At 39.7% G+C, this 25,568-nt stretch overlaps 1 protein-coding gene across 4 annotated transcripts in view; it reads right to left on the bottom strand.

The window, feature by feature from the left end:
- The window catches only part of LOC135491698 (tyrosine-protein phosphatase 99A-like), a 69,570-nt gene that overhangs the window by 18,688 nt on the left and 25,314 nt on the right, over positions 1–25,568 (bottom strand). For 2 of the 4 annotated variants that reach the window (XM_064777718.1, XM_064777721.1), the window contains exons 7-25: positions 23,619–23,733; positions 22,843–23,031; positions 22,365–22,460; positions 21,919–22,118; positions 20,600–20,729; positions 19,843–20,031; positions 18,704–18,724; positions 16,176–16,273; positions 15,909–16,002; positions 13,619–13,698; positions 12,837–12,971; positions 12,372–12,515; positions 11,632–11,655; positions 6,222–6,379; positions 5,716–5,851; positions 3,537–3,689; positions 2,782–2,875; positions 2,069–2,145; positions 1,286–1,414 (exon numbers count right to left, since the gene is read on the bottom strand). In XM_064777718.1, coding sequence (XP_064633788.1) covers positions 1,286–1,414; positions 2,069–2,145; positions 2,782–2,875; positions 3,537–3,689; positions 5,716–5,851; positions 6,222–6,379; positions 11,632–11,655; positions 12,372–12,515; positions 12,837–12,971; positions 13,619–13,698; positions 15,909–16,002; positions 16,176–16,273; positions 18,704–18,724; positions 19,843–20,031; positions 20,600–20,729; positions 21,919–22,118; positions 22,365–22,460; positions 22,843–23,031; positions 23,619–23,733 — 2,262 coding nt within the window. The remainder of the gene's footprint in view (positions 1–1,285; positions 1,415–2,068; positions 2,146–2,781; positions 2,876–3,536; positions 3,690–5,715; positions 5,852–6,221; positions 6,380–11,631; positions 11,656–12,371; positions 12,516–12,836; positions 12,972–13,618; positions 13,699–15,908; positions 16,003–16,175; positions 16,274–18,703; positions 18,725–19,842; positions 20,032–20,599; positions 20,730–21,918; positions 22,119–22,364; positions 22,461–22,842; positions 23,032–23,618; positions 23,734–25,568) is intronic. The other 2 variants (XM_064777720.1, XM_064777719.1) reach the window with 2 other exon arrangements.

Here is a 25,568-nt window from a genome sequence, read left to right as displayed (position 1 = left end):
TACTTTCTACACATGGTTTAGCTGTGCTCAGCACTGTCTGGAATCGCTCTGAGAGACATATACAGTCATTCTTACTATGGTTAAGTGATGGTTGGGTGTATATGGAGGTGACAGCTGGCAGACGATTTTCTGTCAAAATGTCAGGTCAATTCAGATTTACAGCCAATGAGGTTTTGGATGCCTTAACAGATAATGTTTTATTGTGCAGTTTGTTGCTAGGGAGTTCTAGGAACATTTTCTGTGTTGTTTTTATGACTTTTTGTGGCTTTCCAGAAGAATCACAGTGGAATGTCTAAAAAATACTGTAAATTAGGTGTTTTACCTAAATTGGAATGCCATGAAGCAAAGAAAAGTACTCGGAAATACCTTTCAGGAGATATATAATGCAAGTAGCTTTGATGATTGGTTTTATTTTTTTATTTTAGTTGAAAACAGTGTTTTTCAAGAAAAATCACACATTCCTGGTAGAGCGACAGAACAAAATGACGCAATCTCAAAGAGTTAAAATTACCTCCACCAGAAATGACATTAGGTGTGAAGTAATTTCGAATTCCCATGTAAATTATATCAAATTATTTGAAATAAGTTTATATTTAAAACTGATTTGTTTTCATCAAAACTGCCCCTCCCAAATGGAACATGTAATACGTGTACATCTATGTAGGATTAACCCCTCCATGTTCATCCACTTATTGGACAATAATGGCATAACCTCCCTATTAAGGACACTTCTCTATTGCGGGCACAAATGCCCACCTCCATGGGTGTCCGCAGTAAAGAGGTTGTACTGTAATGTTATTTGTAAATCCTAAACAATTATCAATTATAATGCGGACACTTAGAGTGAAGTTTGTAACTGGTGGTTTTGGCTTTGTCCTTTGAACGAAAGTATTTCTTTCAGTATGATCCGACATGCCGGCGGTTGAAACTGCCAGGAGAGACCAGTCCTTTTCCTCCTCGTGAGTTTCTGCATTATTTTGTATTGCCCGCAAAATAAAATCACATTTGTAGACACTGTGCATACATTCAAGTAATGTGTACCTCAGTGGACCGTGGCATGTTGCAGGATCATAGGTCTACGTTTGAAATTCGCAGTATTGGTGTTGCAGGTTTTAAGACACAATCGATAGGCATGATTGTATGTTCTTGCTAAAGGCCCACTTCTCATCTACATGTATAACACAACCATTGAACATACAGAGCAGTTACTAATAGAAGCAAGTATGATGTTTATAAAATTATGAGGACGGGAGGAGGGTTAGTAGTAAAATACATGTACATGTACCTTCTCCTCGACTGTTGAGAGTAGCACCACAGTATTTGAGTTTTGGTCCCAGACCATGCGCCAGAAGTCTTGCTGCGTTTCCACCAGAGGATGCTGCGTCACAATGTACTCCTTCTTGTCATTATAACCCTGAAATAAGAACATTAATCAATTAAGCCTTTAGAGGCCTACTTCGTTTTTTAAAAATTTTTAAAAACTGAATTTGAATTGCAAATTTCCTACATGCTGAACATAAATTTCAACAATGACATTAGACTGAAATACAAATACTACGAATCCCAAATTATAGTAAGTTTGTGTGCATTATTACAGCATCATGACAATGTTTACTTAATATTGAAATGCGTCACAAGGAAATCAACCGAGCAGGAATGGTGTTGGCCTTGGATAGTAAATTTTTAAAACTCAATTTTTCGATATTCTGTATTTAAAAAAACTTTTAAAAAAACCCTTTAAAATTGTAAATCCTCGCACAGTTTCAAAAAAAACTCAACACAATTGATCAATTCAAGTTCCTGCTCTGCATTGAGCCAACACGATCGAGGTGCACCACTTTGCACACATTGTGCACTAGACTGTTCAAAAATGTTTGGGAACAATCGGGAATTTTGGAGCGCATCTCAGGATTTTTTGCGGATTGAATGCACCAATGTTGTCAGAAAAATATATGAGAATGTTGGAGTAATTGTCAGTAAAAATTGGGTTGACAATTTACACCATTTGTGTGATGGTAGAAAGGCGAATTGGTACATTCATTAAACCAGATTCAACAACAGTACTTACATGTAGATAGGAAGCATTGATGTAGTCGGAACCATCCACACCGGGTTGAGCAGGTAAGATGACCCTCTTGGAATTGACTGAAAAATGACACAAACTTGTTATCCATGGCATGAGATTAGTGGTTGGGGATTATTCCTCACACAATAGTTTCATTACCTTCGTCACCTATGTTCACTCCTGCAAGTGTTTATTGCATGCCACTACCACAGGATGCCAAATGGAGTTACTTGCCAGGTGACTCCACACCGGCCAAATATGAGGGGTTCATCGACATCTGCTCCTGCTTTTCACTTGTGAGAATGTAGCATGTTCAATAGATAATTTTGGGTTGCACCTCGAACCACAAATCATAGCTTTAGGTCACATTCAAATGACACGACAATCAAAGTAAACATGGGAAAGTGATTTGCTTAAGATCACAAGTAATTTGTGTGTTTCGGATATTGAATCGTTGTTGTTCAGACTATGAGAAAACAATGCCAAAGGCCTTGTCTGATACAATCCAAACTGTATGGATTCATGTATCAACAATACTGTGTGCAAAAAAGGCTTAGTAAAATTTCAATTGAAATTCATCAGGAACAACATTTGCACCATGGCAATTTTCAGTTTTTAAAGAGTTAGTTCACATACCCCCTGCCACCCCTCTCATTTTATACACCTGAAATTGTCATATGCTTTCTTTGTAAATGATTCCAAACAAAGATGCCTACCTGGCACAAGGTTTTGAGAACGGTTCTTTGGTGAGTTGACCGACTTCTGGGCAAATGTGAGCTCATATTGTGCTGGCCTGTAGTTAGTAATGAGCTGGAAAGAAAGAGCATACTGTTAATACAGAGCTCTAAACGACTGTGGACAAAAACCAAAGAACAATTTTTCCACACTGAAAATGATGACAGACCTAAAATCATGGTCTTTGTACTATCCAAATCAGTACTATGCTACATGTAGATACTGGAGAAACCCCACCCATTTCGGCATGAGTGCAGACTCTTTCATGCAGGACAGAACAATAATTTTTCAGGTGAAGAGGACCGTCATGACGAGCTATGGGGAGGCAAGCAGACCTTGAGAAGCTTACTTCATGACCACCACAGGACGGAAGGCTTAATAGAATACCATCAAACGAATCAAATGCTGAACAAGTACACAATCCAATATACAGTCTGTGGACAAGTTAACTGTCAAGACCGAACAAACCACAGGACTGGGATATTTTGCCAAAACATTTCCTGAATACCTTTGCGTACTGTTGAACCTGATCACATTGGTTTAACGTATCAAATAGATCTTGAAGTGTTTGGTAAGTTCTGTTTCCTCCTCTCCCCTTAGAGAGTGCGGTGATCTCACCTTGATTTATTTGGTAAGTTCTGTTCCCCATAAACCTTGAGCGAATGTGGTGATCTTCCCTTGATCTATTCAGTATGTTCTTAATCCTCCTCACCCTCATGGAGTGTGGTGATCTTACCTTGAACTGTTTGGTTAGTTCTGTTTCCTCCTCACCCTCAGGAAGAGTGGTGATCTTGGTAATGTAATCCTGTAAGTTTGGAGCCTTAATCTCAGTCTCACCACCACTCTTTATAAATTCAAGTAGCGCGTCATGGATGAAAATGTACTGCTCCTGGAATTAATAATAAATTATACCGTTATCTATCAAGTTTTTTTCATACTTAACATGAAACAGTCAGCTCTTTCTTTTTTTTATCATACAGTATTTTTATAGTTAAATTTTAAAATGCCTACTTTGAACTATATTTCATGTTTTTGTCACACAGCATCTTTAACTACATATTAAAAGGAAGGAGCCATGTTTAACCTCTTGACTACCGCCGAACGCTATAGCAATCGCAATCAGATACACGCTTTTACCACCGACGGCTTGAGCGGTCGCTATGATAGACCTTTCTGTGTATTGTTTGGTATGATCTGGCTCAGCTCTACTGGTGTATAGTGATGCAGGCATGTTGTCTGCTACCCATAAACTTGAACGAAGTTGTATAGATGGGGCTGCGGTGGCAGTGAAGACTGAGTTTTGCCATATAACCTCTGATGTTTGGGCCTATATTCTTGCCCCATCCTCCCTGTCTGAGTGGAATTTAGAGGGGGATCCTCCAGTGCGGTGTTCCAAACACTAATTCTTGAGAATGCTTCCTCCAACTTTGTCAGAGGTTATAAAGAGACTTCAGTGTACCAACAAGGCATCTAAACAAACGATGCAAAGTCATCATCACCTCATGAAACATTCTAAACTCATTACTTTTTCAGCAAACTTCCCAGCAATCCAGATCAAGAGCCGACCAAGTCACTCTGACGAGGGTTAGGGTCCAGAAATATTCAGAAGTGGAGCAGGCGATTGTGAAGTCCATGTACAACACTACATGTATGTAGTTATCAAATATAGGCAAACCAACCAAGAATGGAGTTTCATTATTTATTCTAAATTTTCCTCTTGAGAGGAAATTAATAGACTTCAACAAATCAATATGTTTGTGGTGTTTTGCATTAGTACAGCGTAATAGTACCAGTTGGAATTTTTCTCTCCATGTTGGCCTATCTTATCAACAGCAAATCTTTCTTTTGAATTTGATTAGGACTTGACTCAAGGGTTGACTTCTGTGTTCACATTCCTAGTGTACCAGTATGGCAAAGAGTAGGTTCATGTGACTTTGGGACCGAGGTGTGAAATTAGGGACCATTGTATCATAATCGTAGCCATTGCAGTTTGGTTGAAAACAACTTTAGCGTGCTATTTTAAAATCAAAAATATAAAGTTATATTTTCACAATAATCTTTTAACCCTTTCGCTGCGGATGTACGCATTTTTGCGACCAAAAAAAATTTCCGATCTGTGCGGATGTACGCAGAACTGCGACTTGGGAGAGACCTGAATAAGACGATGTTTTCAATAGCAAATTAGTACAGTAACTTGTCGCTAGGTGTCCTGCCATGTTGTTTACCGCTAGAACTTCCGATTTCTAGGTGAAAACTTCGGTGTTTTTATTCAAAGTTTAGGCGATATTTTGAGTCCAAAGTTTTGTAAACAAATTTAAATGCCTCAGTCACGTGTTCAACGAACTGCAGAATCAATAATTGATGAAATAGTGAATTCGAGGCGTTAGAAGACGAGTCTGATTAGTGATTATGATTCTGAATATAATGCCGATGTACACAGCGTGCATGGGGATTGAAAGTGTGCATGATTCAGGGTCCGAGGGGGATGATAGTGATAGCCTGGGTCAAGATGAAAAATGGTGTTTTTCTCCTCGTTGATTAATACTAATTAGCGTTATGTAGTTAATTAACATAATTTCAGGTGATTGACAAATGCATAATTTGAAAGTCCATGCTGTCCCCAACAACCTTTTCCAATAGTCCAAAGCTCTATCTCTTCTCCTTCAGGCTGTATATTGGCCTCAAAGTTACCTATGTTAAAATTGGCTTTTACAGTATTTTGGGGGCAGCAAGGAATCAATATTGAAATAATTTTGAGCAGCGCAGCGAAAGGGTTAATGTGACAAATGCAAAAATAAAAGCCAGGCAAACCTGTCTTCAACAGGTTCAGAGGGGACGAGCCTTGCATGATTTAGCCCTCACAGAATAGGCTAGGCAATTTATTGTGGTTTATAATGATGTACTAAATATCATACCTCTGTCTGTACCAAGAAATTCCTCTGGTTGCGAATATGCTGCAGGAAGCCAAACACATTCACTGTTTCCTTGTCTTTGATCTGTTTCATCATACTGTCGAGGACGATATATGTTCCCGTCCTACCAACACCAGCACTGTAAAGAGAGAGGCGAAGATCAACAGCAGATCATTTCAACATGGAAACCAAAAAAATATAGTTGTACAGAACAACCACCAAAACATCAGCAGATGGATGGGGGAGCCATTGTTGTAGGTATACAACTTTTGATTTTGTCCTCTGGCTGACCTCCATCAATAACTGCATCTAGGGGAAAGGGTATGTATGGAGGAGCAGCGGGGGATAACCCGAGCAAAGATCTTACACGTGGCTGGCTCTAGGAAAATTTGTCCCCGGAAAATTCGCACATACAAATAACCCCATGCCATTGAAATGAAAAAACAGAGAGTGGACATGCCTTGAAACATTATGAGAACAACCTCATGAATATTTGAAGTTCAAGTTACCTGCAGTGTATGATGATAGGCCCAGACTCTGATGTTGATGCCATTTGCGAGGATTTCCTGACAAGTGTCAACACTGGCAGAGTGTAATCAGGGACGCCATGATCGGGCCAATCTGTGTAATGGTACTGGTAGACTAGACGCTCCCCCTGGTGGTGGCGCTGGAAAACAAATCAAAGGTAAGAATGGGTTCATTTGATAACGTAAGGGAAAAGAAAACTATCATGGGAAATATTCAATAAGAATCTTGTGCATCTACAAATGATACTGGTGATTTCTGGTATAATGTTAGAGAGTATGGAGACACCTGGAAGAGACCAACACTATCAGAGAGAGAGTCGCCTTCTATATCAAATGGGGAAGCATTCTGAGTGAGTATGACAACCTCGGAGGTGACAGGTGGTCATGTATTCAGAATACTGTGCAGCGCTGACAGTCCAACACTTCCTGAATTCCTTGGTCCTGAATTCCACTAACAATGATGAGCGGAGGGTAGACTGAGTTCACACTAGGATTGAGGTCTTCAGGAGAGACAGTCTGACTGCCTTGGACAGCACATTTCCCGACACCTGACATGTTTCATCACCTCCACTCCTGTTTGCAACAAAGGAAATTCCAATTCCAACATGAATGAAATGGCCAGGGCCATTGTGCTCACCTCATGTGGAGGAAAGATGGATTAAGAGCATGGTATTGTGTCATGTAGTGTTAGGTTTGATGAAGGTCCAAGCAATTACAATTTCCCAAAAATGGCCAATTTACAGTACATTCGACCTCTGTGACCTTGAAAAGTAGGTCAAATCAAAAAAGATCCGGGTGACACATTGAATGGTTGTTAGAATTAGATGTACTTATGATATAAAATTGGTGCCAATCGGGCAAGTAATTACTAGGAATAATGGCATTTTGAAGAATTTAGGATTTGACCCCCTCCCTGGAGGCCAAACGGCAAATCAGATCGCGCCAAACTTCAGTACCTGAGATAACCTGACCATGGGGTACATGTGTACTTAATTTGTGATCAATAGTCATTGCAGTTAAGAAACGTGCCATAGTTACGGCCTGACGGCCAATTTACGCCATTTGACCTCTGTGACCTTGACAAAAAGGTCAAATCAAAAACCTGTGTGACGTATACTGTATGGTGGTTAGATGTACCCATGATATCAAATTGGTGGCAATCTGGCAAGAAGTTAAGGAATAATCACATTTTTAAGGTTTTTGGATTTTGCCCCCTGGTGGTCAAGTGGTGAATCATATTGGACCAAACTTCGGTCCCTGAGATCACCTGACTAAGGGGTAAATGTGTACGAAATTTGGAATCAATAGTCATTGCAGTTAAGAAACGTGCCATAGTTACGGCCTGACGGCCAATTTACACCATTTGACCTCTGTGACCTTGAAAAGGAGGTCAAATCAAAAACCCGGAGGATATATGATGCACCTTTGCTAGAAGTACCTACCATATTTTTTTCAAAATTTCCCGACTACTATTAAGGGAGATATTGCATATTTTAACTTTTAACTTTTGGCCCCCTGGTGGCCAAACCATGAAACGAATCGGACCAAAACTTGGTCTCCAAGGTGTCATGACATAAGGGTACATGTGTACCAAGTTTCAACTCAATAGCTCTAACAGTTACGAAACGTGCCCTGCTAACGGACGACGGACGACGACGACGACGACGACGACGACGACGACGACGACGACGACGACGACGACGACGACGACGGACGACGGACGCCACGGTATGGGATAAGCTCACCTCTGCTAAGAGGTGAGCTAAAAATACATGACATTGCCTACTTGCATCCTCATCAACATTAGCCAAGCTGGCAGTGACAGAATGAATCAAGACTGAACACTAATGGTCAGTGCAACCAGAGTCTTTCTATACAATTTTTCAATACAATATTGTATAGAGACTCTGGTGTAACACAGGACCAAGCACGAGTAGCATGCTAACCATTATTTGATAATAAGATTACACCAAAGTTTGAATCCACCATCCATGATCCAATGCTTTGAATAGACGAATTGCAAGAAGCCTCTTTTGGCACTGACCAGTCATGCGTTTCACCTTGAACAAAGGATCGCCTAGTCTCTAGGCATTGTCCGAAGTCGGCTTAGGCCTTCTGACGTGTTCTGAGAGGCACATTTGATTTGTTTTGGCACTGATTCGTCTTCTTCGAATTTGTCTATTGAGGAGAATGTTTACAGATTGTGGTAGGCCCGGTTTCTTACATTAGTGTGACATGAATCAACACAAATGCCATGGTAAACATTGTTCCCACGATGCAATTGTAAACATTGTTCCCAATCATGTGCTTGGATCAGGTTGAACAGCAATGACATGTTCCATCAGCGCAGATGAACAAACAAATAGACAGTGGACAAGAGATCTCCTGGGTGATGTGAAACGAATACAAGCAAGCTTTCTCATAAGACTCTTCCCTAAATACATAAATGATATGGGTAACTAACAGCGAGTTCTAACCCATTCTCAGCTGCAAGAAGTAACCAGTCAGGGAAGGATCCTTGATGGGCAAGTTGTAGCCCAATCTAGCTATCAACCGCTGTATGGCGTAGCTTCAACAAGGACGCACAGGTGAAAGTTTGAATGAACAAGGACATGCACAGATGTGCATTTTTTTGCGCAAACCTATTTTCAGACACAGGTCAACCGATGGGTTGGTTACCCTTTGATGAAGCTGCAGCCGATATGACTGGCATAGTCGAATCAGCGGGTGTAAAGGGCAAAATAGCTTCATCTAGCTACCACTTGTCCATAGGGGATCCTTGCCTGTCTAGTAAGTGACTTCTTCACATTGGTGCATCATGGAGATATATCACAGATTGACCCAAGTTGACTGGTTCAATCAATAACCAAAGTAGATGCAGACATTTGATATTGCAACAGACAGTACATGTACATGTACGATACTGTAAACCACCACATTTTTGCAGGCGTTTCATTTCACAGATTTTGCGAATAACCTTATTTGCCAAAATAATAATTGCGGAAAATATCTTTTGATTAGAAAAACTGAAATATTTTGATAAATTTTTGTTAATCGCAAAAATGAAACGGTGTGAAAGTTTGGCGTTTTATAGTACCGTTAGCAGAAATTGATTGGTGGCAAGACCCCCAGAGAACAGAGAACTAATGAAATGTCATTGGGACATTGTGCTCACCTGGGAATCATTTAGTTGCAGATGAAATGACATATGGAGGTTAAATTGGCTTTTAGATATGACAAAATGTGGCACTGTCAATGACACTTTTAGAGTTTGACCTCTGTGAACTTGATAAACTAGGTCACAATTGACCTGAATTGCGTCAACTTGTACAGATGCCCAATAGGTGTCTCCATATAGAATTTGAAGAATCTCAGACATATAGTAGTGAAATTTATCAACTTCAGTGGAATTTTAGAGTTTGACCTTTCTGACCTTGGAAACTAGATCAAGGTCAAAATGTTATACGCTCTATGTCAATCTTGATTACATCGATCAATGATGCACCTTTGAGAATCACACAGTGAAGGTTTCTTGATATAACTCACATTGAGTTTTATGACTTGACCTACTTACACCTGAAAAGTAGGTCACATTGACCTGAGTTTTTGTCAATATGTACAGATGCCCTATAGGTGTCTACATATCAAATTTGAAGAGTCTAGGACAATTAAACGGACTACCTTCGCTGAAATTTTAGAGTTTGACCTCTGTGACCTTTAAAAGTAGGTCAAATCAAAAACCCGTATATTATGTCATGTAGCCTCATCAGAAGTATAGACAGTAAAAATTTAATTGTTCTAGCTATCAGCGTTCATGAGATATTGACAAAATAAGGTTTTCAAAGATGGCCGCCTGGAGCCCAGAAAGTAGGTCAAATGGCGATGATTTTTTTTGTGTCAAGTCATGTTGTCATAAGACATCCTCACACCAAGTTTCAACTTTCTAGACTCAATAGTGAGCAAGCGTGCTCCCATTGTGGACGGACGGCAGACAAGACGTGACGACATAAGATCACCCAGGTGAGCTAAAAACCAAAAAAGTCTGTATTTATGTTGTATCACGCCATTATTGGGTGAGAGTGGGGTGGGGGGCGGGGGGCACAAGATGGGGATTGAATCTGTGTCACGTCAAACCAGAGTATTGAATAGATAGAATAACCATGCCACAAATGAAAAATACTGAAATATAAAGCAAGCCAAGAAAACGATTAATCATAAATGAACAGATAATGTTTTCAGTCAACATGGTCAACATGACAAGAGTCTAGACAACTATACATGTATGATGTATTTGGAGGCAAATAACTATTTTTTTACTGAACCCATGGCCCAACGAAAGCCTGAAGGACTTGGGGTCTATTATCATGCAGAAAATAAACCGCCTTGTTACATGTACATCTTTTTACAATCCCTTTGGGGTAAATGTTGCAAGGTGCAACTGTTAGAACCTCTTACGCAATTGGACTTTATTGATTAAGAAATCCGAATCGATTTCATCTTCTACACGATTATCAGTCATGCAGAATCTTCAATCTGATCAAGCTATCTTCATAGCCTGATCAAGCTATCTTCTACCCATCAGCATGAGTCAGTCTCAAGGGGGTGATCATTTCAATGAAGGGTTTATATAGCAATCATTGCTCTTTCACTGGCTACATACAATTTACAAGTAATTTTTTTGGTTCACTACTGGGTAAAAGGGGTTTGCTTTCATTTCACGGCATGTTTTCGTCTAGACTCTTCCATGTCAAGCGCTTGTGAGCCTGAACCCTCTCGCTGGGTACAAAGAGCAGCAAAATAAAATCACATTTCAATACCAACACCATGTTTATATTGTTGGGAGCAGAGAATAAAACTCGAATCTCTAAATGAAAGAATGGACTCATATCTCTAGTTGGAAGAATAATAAATACATGAAGGCATGTGTGTCTCTTTTCATAGAAATTTGATGGGTTGAAATTATCTCAGAACCCCCTTGGTATCAAGGAGTGATTTTCCAAATCTGGGAAAGTGCATTCATTACCGGTACATTCTTCTTTCTGATGTTGGTGCCAAATTCAGTACATTTCGAAAGAATTTTGGGCTCAAGTAGTCTTGAGTATGGACAGTGTAGCATCATTTTCATGTGTAGGACAGTATCAAGCTTGTTAAAAATATCAGTAATGTACTTAGAATTGGAAATCCCGACGGAAACATACGACGGCAAAGTAATTTGCTCTCTCAATTACATTAGGAAGCACCAGCCACACTGAGATCAACCCAAGGTAACTAGGTGACAAGAACTGTTATTATTTTTATTGAACATTGGTTTCATCATCTGCGCTATACAGCCCCAATATATCCTGAACAGAGTTGACAGCGAGAGGGTTGCTTAAAGTGAGGTGAGAGTTACCTTGTTAGGCCCGGAGGTCCTTTGCTGGAAAACAACAAGTGGAAGGTGTGTGTTAGAGATTAGTTTCATGTCAGCTTTCAGCCAGCATGATCAGAAGACTTTGCAGCCAGGATCTAGAGTTTAGGAAAACCAGCTATGTTTTGAAGAATTTGAACGCGACATATGCTTAAAATGCATGGTGTATGCACCACTAAATTGGTGCATTATACTGAATGGACCGATTGTACGGAAATATCATTTATGGCAGATACGATCGATGAGTGAAAAAAATAGGAAAGGAGTAAGATTCACCCCTCTAAAACCAACGCTTTGGTGAAATCAGAGATAAACTCTAATGCACCAGTGTGAAAAATCACAGTTTTGCAAAGAGGTAGGAGGCATCAGCAAACCTGAATAATAGGTGAAGGGGTCAAGGTCAGCACCAAACTCTGATACGAAAGCCTCAATTGAGTTGGTGATGACATTGTTTGGCACAAACTTTGTTTTACTACAATCATAACAATAATCCATTACAATGCCTTTATGTATCACAATATCTGACAGAAAAGTGTCGGGCACAAAATAAACTCTGCCAAACACTTTGTCTTGAACCAATTGAGATAAAGACACTATTTTTCAGGCTTGCATTTACCATTGACATCAGCGTGCAGGAGATGAATGGGAGGTCATATCAGAAGTTATTTTGCTCGGGACACTTTGAGATGGCCCCTGGAACACAATCGGATCGCTTCTTCACTCACCACATTGACTCTCCGTGCCTTGCAGTGACGGATGGTGAACACCCGCACCGTGTAGTGTGCCATGGTGTGGGTATTAAGTAACTTGACTTGGAATAGGCCATAGGTCTCTGTCCCTTCATTTGGCCAGTACTGGTCACACTTCACCTGAAACAAAAATAACATGCTGAAGAAAACCACAGAACTCGTTAGGAAAACACCATGCTGTTAACGTCTTACAACACCTTAACCTTTTTGGTGGAATGCAGAAATGATGCCCACATTTGACACTAAAGGGGTCAAGATCAAATCAAGGTCAGATTGGCTCCTCTAACACTCACAGGAATGTACAAATCATGGAAAAACTATAAATCAAATGTGTTTGTCATTGAATCACTCCCCAAAAAATGTAATGAAGAAGAAAAATGTTTGGCTGAAACATATGGCCACGTATAAATAAAGTTGTCAACAGTAATGTCTCCAGCTTACCCTTCCCTTCTCAACGAGGTTTGTTATCATAACAATGACACTAGAGTTCTGCTCCCAGACCATTCGCCAGAAGTCGGCAATCGTCGACGGCAGGGGACCCTGAGTAGCGATGTATGCTCGGTTCTTGTGGTAGCCCTTGAATGGAATGGGAAAATAATGAGGAACCTGCAGAACTAAAGATCCAGATGGCAGCACCAGTACTAAAAGGCAATTAAGTTTTGTTGATTTTCTCCCTAAAACTCGTCAAAATAGAATTAAGGACAAATAAAACAACATTTTTGGTGCTATTTCCCCACGTAGAGTAATTGAGGGATGACATATTCAATAATCGTTGACCTGGGAAATGGCTTTCTCATTACCACCGTGGTCCACTTGCCTGCAGGGCCCCCTATTGGCAGGTTTTGTTGTGCAGGCTCCTCATAAAGAACAGTTATTAACAATCAGAGAAAAAAACCTACTTGTCTATTCAACACCTGATGGTCTCGCCTTAATAGTACAAAGACCAACAGTGCAGTGTTAATTTCTCAGTTCTATCAAATCTTAAATCTACCACATAAAACAGACTGATGATCTCTCTTTGGTCAGAGTTTCGTTCGATTGCATCCAACATAGCAAGCTCAACATCAACCTCCACTATGAACAAAGATCATCAGATTCCATTGGATGTAGCTTTATATGCCACTACATCAGTGGTTGTTGTTTTCTTTCAATTTGGAATGGTCAACTTCAACCAGAAAAAGACGAGAACTCAATTATTACATTACGCAATACGCTCTACTTACGTCCACAAAGTTAGCATTGATATAGTCCATGTGTTTTTGTTTGCCAGATACTTGTCGCAAAATGCATCGACTGTGGTCATCTGCAACGAATACCCACATTATGATTCGAACTTAATCAAACTGCAACAAATGACTATTAAGATGCATACTGAGCAGGTGGTCGATATCAGACTTCAGTGGCAGCCTCACAGTTAGCCGGATCCTCCACCATGTCCAGTAGCTGGTGGCAACAGTTTGAATCTCTGTGAATTTGAACACGCCCTTCATTGTCAGACATGTGATAATATATTTGTGTCATTGACGTCGTTTTGCAACTTACATGTAGATGACAAAAGACGTTCGACATTAAGGTCTTTGGGTGGAGTCGGCGGCAAGGCTAGCCAATCAGCTGGCAGTTTTGGGTCACATGATTTCAAAATGGCAGCCCCCATGGAGAAGAATTGGACGAGACAAGACCACTAATGAATATTCATAGGTTGGAGGGTCCAGGCCTATCTATTAGACGAGTGCATGTTTTTTACTCTCAAGTACATATTTGGAGAGGTATTGAAAAAATATTTGTTGTGGCAAGTCTACAGATATAAAGAAATTATTTGATGAAAAAATTAATTTCGAATTTTGCTAATTTGGTAATAGGGGGCGTGTTTTGAGTTTTTTCTGCCAGTTGGCTGAAAAGAGTGGAAATATCAAAGTCTGTCTAATTTGTCGATTAAAAAAAAATTTCCGTGGTCAATCACCATTTTATTTTTCACCATTTACTTGCCCGACTGTCCGGAATAACATAATCTAAATTTCAGATTCACAACACCACGCGTTCTTTGATGCGTCGCGGTCAAACATTGACAATTTAACTGCTAAAAGGCTTAAAAAATCAATTGTGGTCTTGTCTCTATTTACACTACATTTTGGGTCAATATAGTGAAAAATTTGAATGTGCTCAAATCACTCTAATCCATTTAGAATATTGTATTGCTGATGATTTAAGGTCAAAACAAGCTAAAATAATGAGAAAAAAACTTAATTTGACCCAAATAAGAGTCAACCTAACCCCGGTCTAAGTTCGGTTTCATTTTTACAAGTCTTGTTGTGTTGCCATTCATTTTGTAATTTCTTTGAAACTACTTAGGCCTTGATTCTGAAAGTTGTTCCCTAAGCAGCAAAGATATTCCTAAATCACATCCTAAAGTTTCAGCTCCATAGCTTGCTTATTCTGGCCAGGGCAGGTCTTTGAATTTGGTGCTGTTGGGTGCAAAATCATGACTTTTTGTCGATTTTGTCCTCTTTCGTCGCTTTGGCACAGTTGTACCACTCTTTGAAATGTCTCTCATTTCTCCAAAAATGTCCAGATATGACTTTCCTTTGTTGGAGAGTTGTGGGATGTCATGTACATTAGTTTGAAAAAAATCTCAAAATGTTAACCCCTGAAATGTACCTTCATTGAGACAAGACCACTAATGAATATTCATAGGTTGGAGGGTCCAGGCCTATCTATTAGACGAGTGCATGTTTTTTACTCTCAAGTACATATTTGGAGAGGTATTGAAAAAATATTTGTTGTGGCAAGTCTACAGATATAAAGAAATTATTTGATGAAAAAATTAATTTCGAATTTTGCTAATTTGGTAATAGGGGGCGTGTTTTGAGTTTTTTCTGCCAGTTGGCTGAAAAGAGTGGAAATATCAAAGTCTGTCTAATTTGTCGATTAAAAAAAAATTTCCGTGGTCAATCACCATTTTATTTTTCACCATTTACTTGCCCGACTGTCCGGAATAACATAATCTAAATTTCAGATTCACAACACCACGCGTTCTTTGATGCGTCGCGGTCAAACATTGACAATTTAACTGCTAAAAGGCTTAAAAAATCAATTGTGGTCTTGTCTCGGACAAGGATGGGTAAAAGTGGTGGCAAAAGATGCCTCCGACTACCAGGTATGCGCTCACCGAGATCCTCTTGATGCCAACTTCGGCGGCGAGCAGCATTCAGTCAAACTCTTCTGGATGCCAGAGTTGGATTCAGGTGTGCAGCCAGCTTCAAGTCAGCTTGAAGTTATGGCATTTGGCGAACTCTACCTTCGAAAATCGCAATTTTTACTCACCAAATGGCAACCTGACTTTGTAGAGAACTCGCCAAAGGCCATATTCTTCTTGCCAATGGCGAGTAAAAACACTACTTTTCGAACACTGGCAATGCAGTTTGGAAATAAGGATTTCGGAATGATTCTGCACTGAAAACATGTTATGGATTTTGTTGCGCCTGTCCAAATATTCAGGTCGACTATTTAACTTACATGCATTGATATTGACATATCTGTTTTTGTGTTTGTTCTCCGGGTCCATGGAATGATCGAATGTTAGGTCAGTCCTTGTATTACGGAATATTTCCTGCAAAGGGAAACAATTCAAATTCATAGATGTACAAAAATGTAGATATTTTGGAAGAAACTGGATACTGCCTACTGCCTGGAACACTGTCTTACACATGGAAAACCCCAAACACAATGCCAATTGGAAAACAGGCATGAAATGGTGGTGTTCCATGAAGTCAAAATACTCACCTCAAATTCCTGCGAGAAGCCAAGGTCACTGTCTCTGTGAAGTTCTGTCACATGATCAGAAAAGTCTGCTACTGTCACTGTATGGCTCTCATTGGGATCTATAAAGAAGAGAAAAGACAGGATGTAGAATTCTATATCATTGATCCAAAAAGAACAACTGGTAAAATGAAGGAGTTACAATGGGGTCACCACAGCTTGCATCTTCAGAAAAGGACGATTGTAGGATTTTGAATAGTTCAAGGACAGTGCAAAAGCAATTCCTTCTAAAAATACTAACAAATTAATGTTGGTATACAATGGCAATTGAAGATACAACAAATTCATTGATCTTGTTGCTGAGCTGGGCGCGTTTTAATGGACATCCATCCTGTGGAAGGCACTGATCAGCTGCCCATTACTTAATGAGAATAGTTCTTTTCAAGCGCAAGGATTTAATCTAACATGTCTAAAGGTGAATTTTCAGTGAACAAATGGTGCCACAGATGCATGAGTTCAAACCCCCATCAAATGCTCATAACTGACAATAAGTTTAAATAAGTTAGTATAAACCAACATGCCTCTTTTTGTAGTACATGATTCTCAACTATTGAAGTTATGTGCACAACAATTTATGGAAAGTATCAGAAGAATATCCCATGTCAACATAGTAGCCCGCTTGTCAAGGATACGGATGCACTTGCTATTCTGCTGAATCAAATGCTAGGTTTCTGTGAAGGTTTAGCTGTCTGGTGGTGACATGGGTGTATTTTGTAAGTTGGTAGTGCATAGCTTGACACCCAAAATGCTTCCATGATGGTCTGTCTGAGAATCATTTTTACATGGAAGTATGGAATCTGGTGATTTAGACTAGATGTGTTTAAATTTTTGTAGATCAGGATTTGATTTATGGCCGATTTCTTGTACTTGGAAGGGTAAGTAATTGTAAATGCTTTGATTGGGAAAACTGGTAGCCATTTTTCATATTTGACCACTGTTGGAATGATCTACCATAAAACGTGTTTACTTAGTGAATATTTAATAAGTATCTTATATTGCCCAAAGGTATGACAGCTAGCCCACAAAACCTGGGGTTGATTGTAATTCTCAGATAAAAATTATTTTACTAAAATTCATGTACAGACAATGTATACAAAAACCACATCAGATTTAATCGTACACAGAACCCTACACAGGTGAAACAGTGATTCAAGGGTGGTTTGAACAAACAATTTGGCAGTTTCTGTCTTATCTTTCGGGATTTTCTACCACTGTTGAAATCTGCCAATGTCAATTTTTTCTTCAAGAGTGGATGTGGTCCAGAACTGACCCTCGACGTAGGCAGAAGCTCGTAGATCCCTCTTTAAGTTAATGTGACCTCCCCTGCCTTCAATTCATACACTGTAGGTACCCCCGAGACTGGCGAGAGGCCTATTCCTTCGGAACCTCAATTATGATTTGAAAGATTAGTAAGTTAGGCCATCGGGTTATTGGCTTGTAACTCGGTCTTATGCCAGGGAGTGGGGGAGGGATCAAGAGTTAAAGATTACCATAATATTCATAGAACATTGAGAAACCAAATGAAACAACTGAGAGGAATGACATGAATCAAAGGGACGAAATGAACAACGGCAGAACAGAAAACAAAACGCAAAATGCAAGAAGAATTAGTTGTATATGCCAGGGGGTTCAGTAGCTAGCGTGTTGAGTTTTAAGGGGGCTTCTGTAGATAATCAGTCAATGTCTTGACCAATAGTACAGTGCAGATTTTTAATTTCTTTATTTCCAGTTGTGTTACTCCTGAACCTTACCATCCCGGAGTCTCCTAGTTGGTGCAATGAAGCAAGAATTTTTCAAGGCTAAGGTGTCTGAGGTGATTTCCTTAGTGTAAATTTATAGCAAACGCTAGGTAACTTTATTGACGTTGCTGTTGGATGGTCAGTTTAAAAATTCAGCTTTAAGATATAAACACCAAGCAGTGCTTCAGGAATAGTATACATGTGGCACTATCTGCAAACAGGAAAAAAGACCACACAATTGTTTTCCTCTAAACATTTTAAAGGATAGAATTAAAGAGCTAACAAAAATCTATTGAATTTTGTCCAACCCAATTGAGGTAGCATTTAAACAGTCATTCAGTGTCTTAGGTTCTGCAATGACAAAAATCAGTTTTGCAAACAGCCAATTCAAAATAATACAGTGAAGACTTGCTCATCAGAGACCTTGCAGAATTGAGATCTGCATTGTAATTCATTGAATAACGCACAACATTTATTCGCAGTGCAACAGAAAATTGAGCAAACCCCGAAAAATGAAAAGCACATAAAATGAAAAGCACATAATAAACCTAGAGCTAAGACCACAAAAACGAATTTTAGTGCAGGAATAATTTGAAATGGAGAGTTGACAATAATAATGTTCGATCAAAAAAAGAGGATTATAACGAAATCAAAATAAACAAAATCACAATAACCTAAATCAAGATGAAAACAGATCAATAACACAAACATCATTGCATAAAAAGCACATTCATTATATATTTAGACACATACCTCCTATATTTTCTGATTTTGCTAAAGTAAAGATCAAATGAAAGATTTTCTTTTACATCCAATATGAAGTGTCAAGAACATCTGGGTTACAGCAGCATGGTTGCTTGGCATTAGAAGCCATCATGGTCAAGTGATCAAGTGATCAACAGATGTCACTGTCTATTTCAGATTTTGACCCGACAACCAACTAGTTTGCCCCATCAGGAGCATCGGTGTCCACTGTCTTCTTCTCCTCCGACGATCTTGTGCTGCTGCCTCACTATGCCTCCATGGACTTTTGGGAGCAGAGACAAAATTCACCAAGCAGTAGTCTTAAAATCTTCAATCAACATTTTAGAAGTTGGACAAGGCAGGTCTTCCTTGATTTTTTTTCTATTACTTCTAATACTTGATGCCTGTATTTATACCAAAAGTGAATACTGCTGTTGATTTTGCTAGCCTTTGCATCACAGCAATGAGGCCAAGTGCTTAGAGTTGGCGGAAAGGTCATAAAAAATCTTCAACTCCCAGAAATCGGTTATAATTCTGGATACCATGTACAACATACACTCTTTTACCCTCACATGAAGACGAACCGGTATAAAGCGATTTCAACCCCAAAAAAATTATTTCGAACATTCTCTCATATTTAGTGCCAACCAATACACACTGTTTCCTTCAGAAAGATCCTGTGCTGTGTTTGACTCCGATCAATTGGCACCTTTTTGCATCACCATCAGAAATTACTGATTGTTCCTGAACAGTTGAGGTGAGAACTGTGCACAAAATGCTACAGCGTGTGCAGAATTGATTGTTTAGCGCAGCGCAGGAACTCTGAGAAGGAGAGAGTGCACTGAATGGTTGTTTGAATGTGTGAAATTTCTTTTTGCTCATAGGTAGAAGAAGCCAGACATGTCAACCCAAAAAATCATCAGATCTTGATTTTTTCCCAAATTTGAGAAATTTCCATATTTTCAGAGAGTCCTTCCATGCAGACTTTCCTTACATATACAGTTTTCAAAACAAACAAAATCACTCAGATTTTTCTTGGTAAAAAATTATCTCGGAGGACAATGGACAATATGCTTAATTGGCATGTCTGAGAATGAATTGGAAGCAACCTACCATAAATAGATAACAGAAAGTGAAATCTCACTTACCATAATCATCTAGAATGACTGCAGGGGTGGGTTGTATCTCTGGATCCCGTTGATCCAGATACCGGTAGACCTTATACCGTCGGTAAACAATAAACAGCACCACAGCTATGATGAGTAGGATGAGGATAGTGACAATACCGCCAACAACACCAGCAGTAAAACGACTGTTATCCTTGTTGCCCTGGCCCCCTAATCAGAAAAAAACAAAACAATATAACTGTTTCGCTACCGCAGGGTTTTCGAAGTGTAACTTTTCCTTTGCCAGACCGGGTAACCTCGATCCCAACTTAGCTTTGGAAAACTTTCATTAAAAATAGCTAGCATTATCCAATCTTGGGGAAAAGGTGTGGATTGAGTTGATTGCAGTGCTGCCATCTCGTTTTTTCAATATGATCTGTATTGCAATTCAGTGGGGTAGGTTCAATCAAAAGAGGGACTTTGTTACACATAACAAAAACACTGAATTCAAATTGTTATCTTGAGGCAAACTAGTAGCAAACACTAAAGAATTAATGCAGAAGGTCTGGAAATGATGAGCAAGTGCCTTCACTTGAATAGCTCCTGGCTCCAGTGAAAGGACTCCCGAAAACACTTGAAATCTGAAAAACCAGGAGCTGTTTTAACTTCTGGGTCAGAAAGGCTCAATGTCAACCCCTGCCAAACAATATCCTGTTTTCACTACGGTCATGGAACTAAGCTTATACTAAAAGGTTCCCAGGACAGCAATTGTCTTCAAAAGGCCAAGAGCAGTGCTTACCTCTGATGACAATCTTAGCAGGATCAGAGTAGGCACCTTTATAATCCCTCTTGTCATGGAAGAGACTGGTAGTGGCGCCACAGATCTTTACTGTGTACTCAGTACCTGGGCGAAGATCATCAATATAATACTGCAAATGGAAAGAAGTCCATGAAATTCTCCACCCACCGATCTCGATGGCCCAGTGATTAAGGCGTCCGCCTCATGAACGGAAGGTTGAAGGTTCGAGGTCTGCTGGTAACATCTTACCGATGCGGCCGGTTGGTTAGCCGCCAGCTAGTTAAATATAGGGTACAAACTGCCTTCTTGCTAGGCGCCTGGCATTAAAGATAGGAGTTTTGAAGCAAAGAGTGTCTCATTAGCCGAAAAGCTGGCTGGCCCTTTCATTAGGGGTGACACTATGATAAACAAAACTTTACTTTTATAGAACCTGGTATTGACATTTACATTTAGTTACAAGGTATATTTTTAATTTTTTAGGCCCACAGATAAAATACACAATATGACACCATAGACACTGGTTTTTAAGGTAAATCGACCACGGTTTACTCTATAGTGTCGGCGCAAAATCTTCAATTTTAGGTTTTCACTTCTGACCACCTGGCGGCCAAATCTAGAAAGAAATCAGACCGAAATTCGGTGTCAGATGTTACATGATGTAGGGAGTCATGTGTACTAAATTTCAAGTTCATAGCTTCATCGGATAAGAAACGTGCCACAGTTACACTCAAACGGACAATTTACGGCATTTGACCTCTGTGACCTTGAAAATAAGGTCAAACCAAAAACCTGTTTGATATGTGGTGTATCCTTGCTAAGAGAGCGTACCATAAAAATTTAATCAAAAACGAGTCACTCATAAGAGAGATATCATACTTTTTAGGTTTCCACTTCTGGCCCCCTGGTGGCCAAGTTAAGAATCAGATCGGACTGAAATTCATTGTCAGTGGTCACCTGACCTGGGGGTCCTGTGTACAAAGTTTCAAGTTCATACCCTAGCAGTTAAGAAACTTGCCACTGTTTTTGAAATAGGGTATGACGACGACAACAGACGACGGACACTGTGGTATTGTATAGACTCACCCAGATGGTGAGCCAAAAATGCTTGCGTGTACGGGACTGGGTGAGTTGACTAGTTTTACAAAATCTTTCTCCTCCCCAGAACAAGAGAGCTTGGTAAGTTTGGAAGCGTGCCTTATTCTCGGCATGTTTGGAAATTGATTCCTCACAGGGTGATAATTTTTTGTCCAGACTGAGACTATGAATGCAATATTCGATGCGCAGATTACATGCAGGTCTGGCATAAGCCAATAACTCACATTGAGATTTTCTCTAGCCACCAAGTCAGGTTGGTCAAGGGTATGTTCATTCTCAAGGAGGCCTTCATCGGTGCTTGTATCAGCTTGCAGGGTGATGTAATACTTGTCAATCTGTTTACAGAACTTCTCCGGTCTCTTCCAGCTAATCTCAATACTTGTGTCGTTGTCACTAATACTGACATTCAGCGGTTTACTCGGACCTGTTGAAAAAATTAGTTATAAGCATGCAGTACATTTATAAAAAGAACATGTAAACCATAACAGTTGCAATATGCTTAATGTGCAAAATAGTCCTTTAATATTATGTATATGCCATAATCAAGATTTATCACTTTGTCCCAATTTCTGCCAATCGTTTCATTGGTTCAAAGTCTTCCAGTGTGTTAACATTTGAATTTGATCAATACATATTTTCACAACACAAACTGACCAGAGCTTGCACTTACCTTTCACATCAGACAATGCTTGGAATGATGTGCTCTTTTCCCCCATGCCTTTCCTCGTGTAGGCAGCAACAATGAGCTGGTACAGTGTATATGCCTCTGGAAACATAAAGCAGACTTTCGAATTCAATTGACCTCAGTACAGTGAATTTCAGACCAAAAATATTTAGAAACAGGGTAACCACACGTTATGATTGTTTCTGGGGAAAACATTCATGCCATCGGCAGTAGCTGACATCTCTGGAGCCAAAAGAACCTAATGGGTTCTGACCGAAGCATTTGTCGTGTTCAACATTCCAATGTCTATATAATGAATGTGAATGGTCTGTGAGGGAACCCATAAGACCAGTATTCGAGACGGCTTATATTCAGCTTATTCAAGGCTAAAGACATAGTCCATGTGGTGATTTTACTATGATATTTCACAAACTTGTCCACAAATACATGCAACCCGATATGCAAATGAAAAGGTTAAACCCACCTAAATGATAAATGATTGTCTCCAGCTTATCGTCACCAGTGATAGTCCGTGAGTCATTCTTGCCGCTGTGGCTCCAGAACACCTCATACTTGACAATGATACCATTAGCAACATTTGGCCGCTCCCACTTGACCTTCAAGCTCGAGCTGGTTTGGTCCGTGGCATCAATGATACGAGGTTTCGTAGGGACTGAAATGGGAATGATAACACTTTAGTAGGGATCGAATTTATCAGAGGCATCGAAGGCAATTGCCTCTGATGCCCTCCCCTGTTGCCTTTATGCCCAGCATATTTCTTCCATCACCAAGGCAACTTCCTTTTCATTAATTCCCATTTAAAGTGTGCCCATTTTCACAAAATTATCAAAAGTAACCTCTTTTTGGCAAAACTTGCTGTGCCCCTTCAAGAACGAATTTCGAGGCCTGCTTTAGATAAGTTTACACGAATATATCAGGGCACCAACTTTGTCAATGTGTTACCTTCATTGAGAACATTGCATGTAAAGCCCTTAGATTTTAAAATAATCGTTTGGGAGGAAAACTTCACTCGGGAGCATTAAAATTACAAAATGTTATTTTTAACTCTTTAACCATCAAATTTCGGCAGTAAATGCAGGATAGTCTACCATCAAATGAAAACAGCAAATCAAGAACATTCTGCAACACAAACATTCCATGATTTACTTCTGATATGTCTGAGGGTGACCAAGGGATGCAGGCATTCTTGGGAGTTTGCTGGATTGACTCTAATGGGGTTCAATTTTGCTCTCAACTTACCCCCTTCATCTGTTTGTACCCTTACAGGTGCGGAAGGCCCTTCACCAGCTTTATTTAACACAGACACAAAAATAGTGTAGTTCTTGAACGGTTGAAGACCTGTCAGATTGAACGACTGAAATCAGAAAAATTTAATTTGTTCATCACAAAATCTTCTGAATACTATCAACTGTTCTGACAACATGTGTCTCAGAACAATTGATAGAATTATCAACAGTTATTGACAATAATCCTGATTAATCAATGGATTGAGTTTGACCAAATAAATTTCTTTTGTTTTCCTTCAGACCCCATAAGAAGGAGAAATACTTAAAAGTTTAGAATCGGAAGCATAGATTTTATCCTGTGGGTATTTGATGCTGATTGAAGGGACAGACATTTATTGTCATGTGAGTTAATAGCGTGTTTCCGCAAATCCCACAAATTACAAATTGCTATTTATCCGAGAAAGAGATCACAAGGGCTGATCAACATCTGGGACCCTTAGAAGGGTCACTCAGGATCCAAAGTTCTTTCACCAATCAACTGTAATTTCTCAGACGCAGTGAGTTTTGAATTCGTGGAGATGAACTGGCTAAGTCGTTACAAATTAGTCTGCATTGTCGCAGCGTCCGTTTTTCAATAAGACCGGACTGGACGAAAACATTAACTTCTAATACATAACACCTGATACCTCTGACTGCAAAATGGAACGCGAGTTTGTAATTTGTAATTCATATTTGTGAGATTTGCTGAAACTCGGTATAATCGCTTTTTCTATCATCCGTATTCATGTGTGTTTCAAGCTCCGTAAAAACACTTCATCAGGAGTGCCCCCCAAAACACCTAAGCTTTGAGATGTCAGAGTCTTTAACAGTACAGCATTATGCCTCAGTGTCATTGTAAAGTCCTGAATAAAACCCAAGCACAGTATTAAAATGGCAATGCTGGACAAGTCACTTGAACAAGATCCATCAAACTTTTCACATTACAACCCACTAATGAGCCTATGCGATGCAAAACAAAAGATGAGGCGAAAAGCATCTGGAGGTCTAATTCAATATCTACGTCTAAAGGAACTGAACACAGTGCCACCTGCTCCCATTTATGCGTACTAGGAAGCACAACACATTTTAACAAAAGCATCTAAAAAATTCTCGGCTTGGCAAATAGCGATTGGTCATCAGCAAACCATCCACACATGCTTCTTTAACTAACACATATTCACATAACTGCAGTTAAATGCCCTCCCACACAGCTAAAATAATGTCATATTTTATGGTAAAACCAATTCAAAAACCTCAATAATGATTGAGTTTCTTCGATCCTCTTTGATTATAATCTTCAAACTGAAGTGCCACTTCAAAGAGTAAATAGAAAGCATTTAAAATCATTCGAAATACAGTTTACCCTTGGGACATTAACTCGATATAACACAACTGACCAAATTTTTGTGCCGAAATATTGGCACATGACCTATATCGGAGATTTAAATCGGCCGTTCGAGAGGCAAATATCTTGGCACCAAAAACAGACGTCGGCTTTGTTTTGGAAAATGACGTCGTTCCATTACATGTAAAATCCAAGAAAGACGTCCTTGTATCCCCGATGGGTCGGGTACTTGCGAAATTTACGCAACTCGGTGCAATAGAGGTCGATATCACGTAACATACAATTTTGTGACGTCATACGATGTAAATGCCCATTTCCTTACAAGAAATGGCCATTTTGTTAGTTCATACTTACCTATGGAACACTTTTGCATGTTACTCCATTTGGGCTCAAACACAAGAGTATCCCTTTAATTTTCTAAAGGGAGAACTGAGTTAACAGCTCGGCCGCCAGGCGGCGCCCTGACCGATCCCGCGAGATCGCGCCGATCTCATGCCGCCATATTTAGTCTTTACTCTTGAGCGTTAATAAAGAGTATGTCCCGTTTGTGGGGACGGCGGGAGGGCCGTGTTCCATAGG

This window comes from Lineus longissimus, chromosome 7 (genome assembly GCF_910592395.1).
Source record: "Lineus longissimus chromosome 7, tnLinLong1.2, whole genome shotgun sequence".
Taxonomy (NCBI): Eukaryota; Metazoa; Nemertea; class Pilidiophora; order Heteronemertea; family Lineidae; genus Lineus; species Lineus longissimus.
This window is presented reverse-complemented; position numbering and strand designations above follow the sequence as displayed.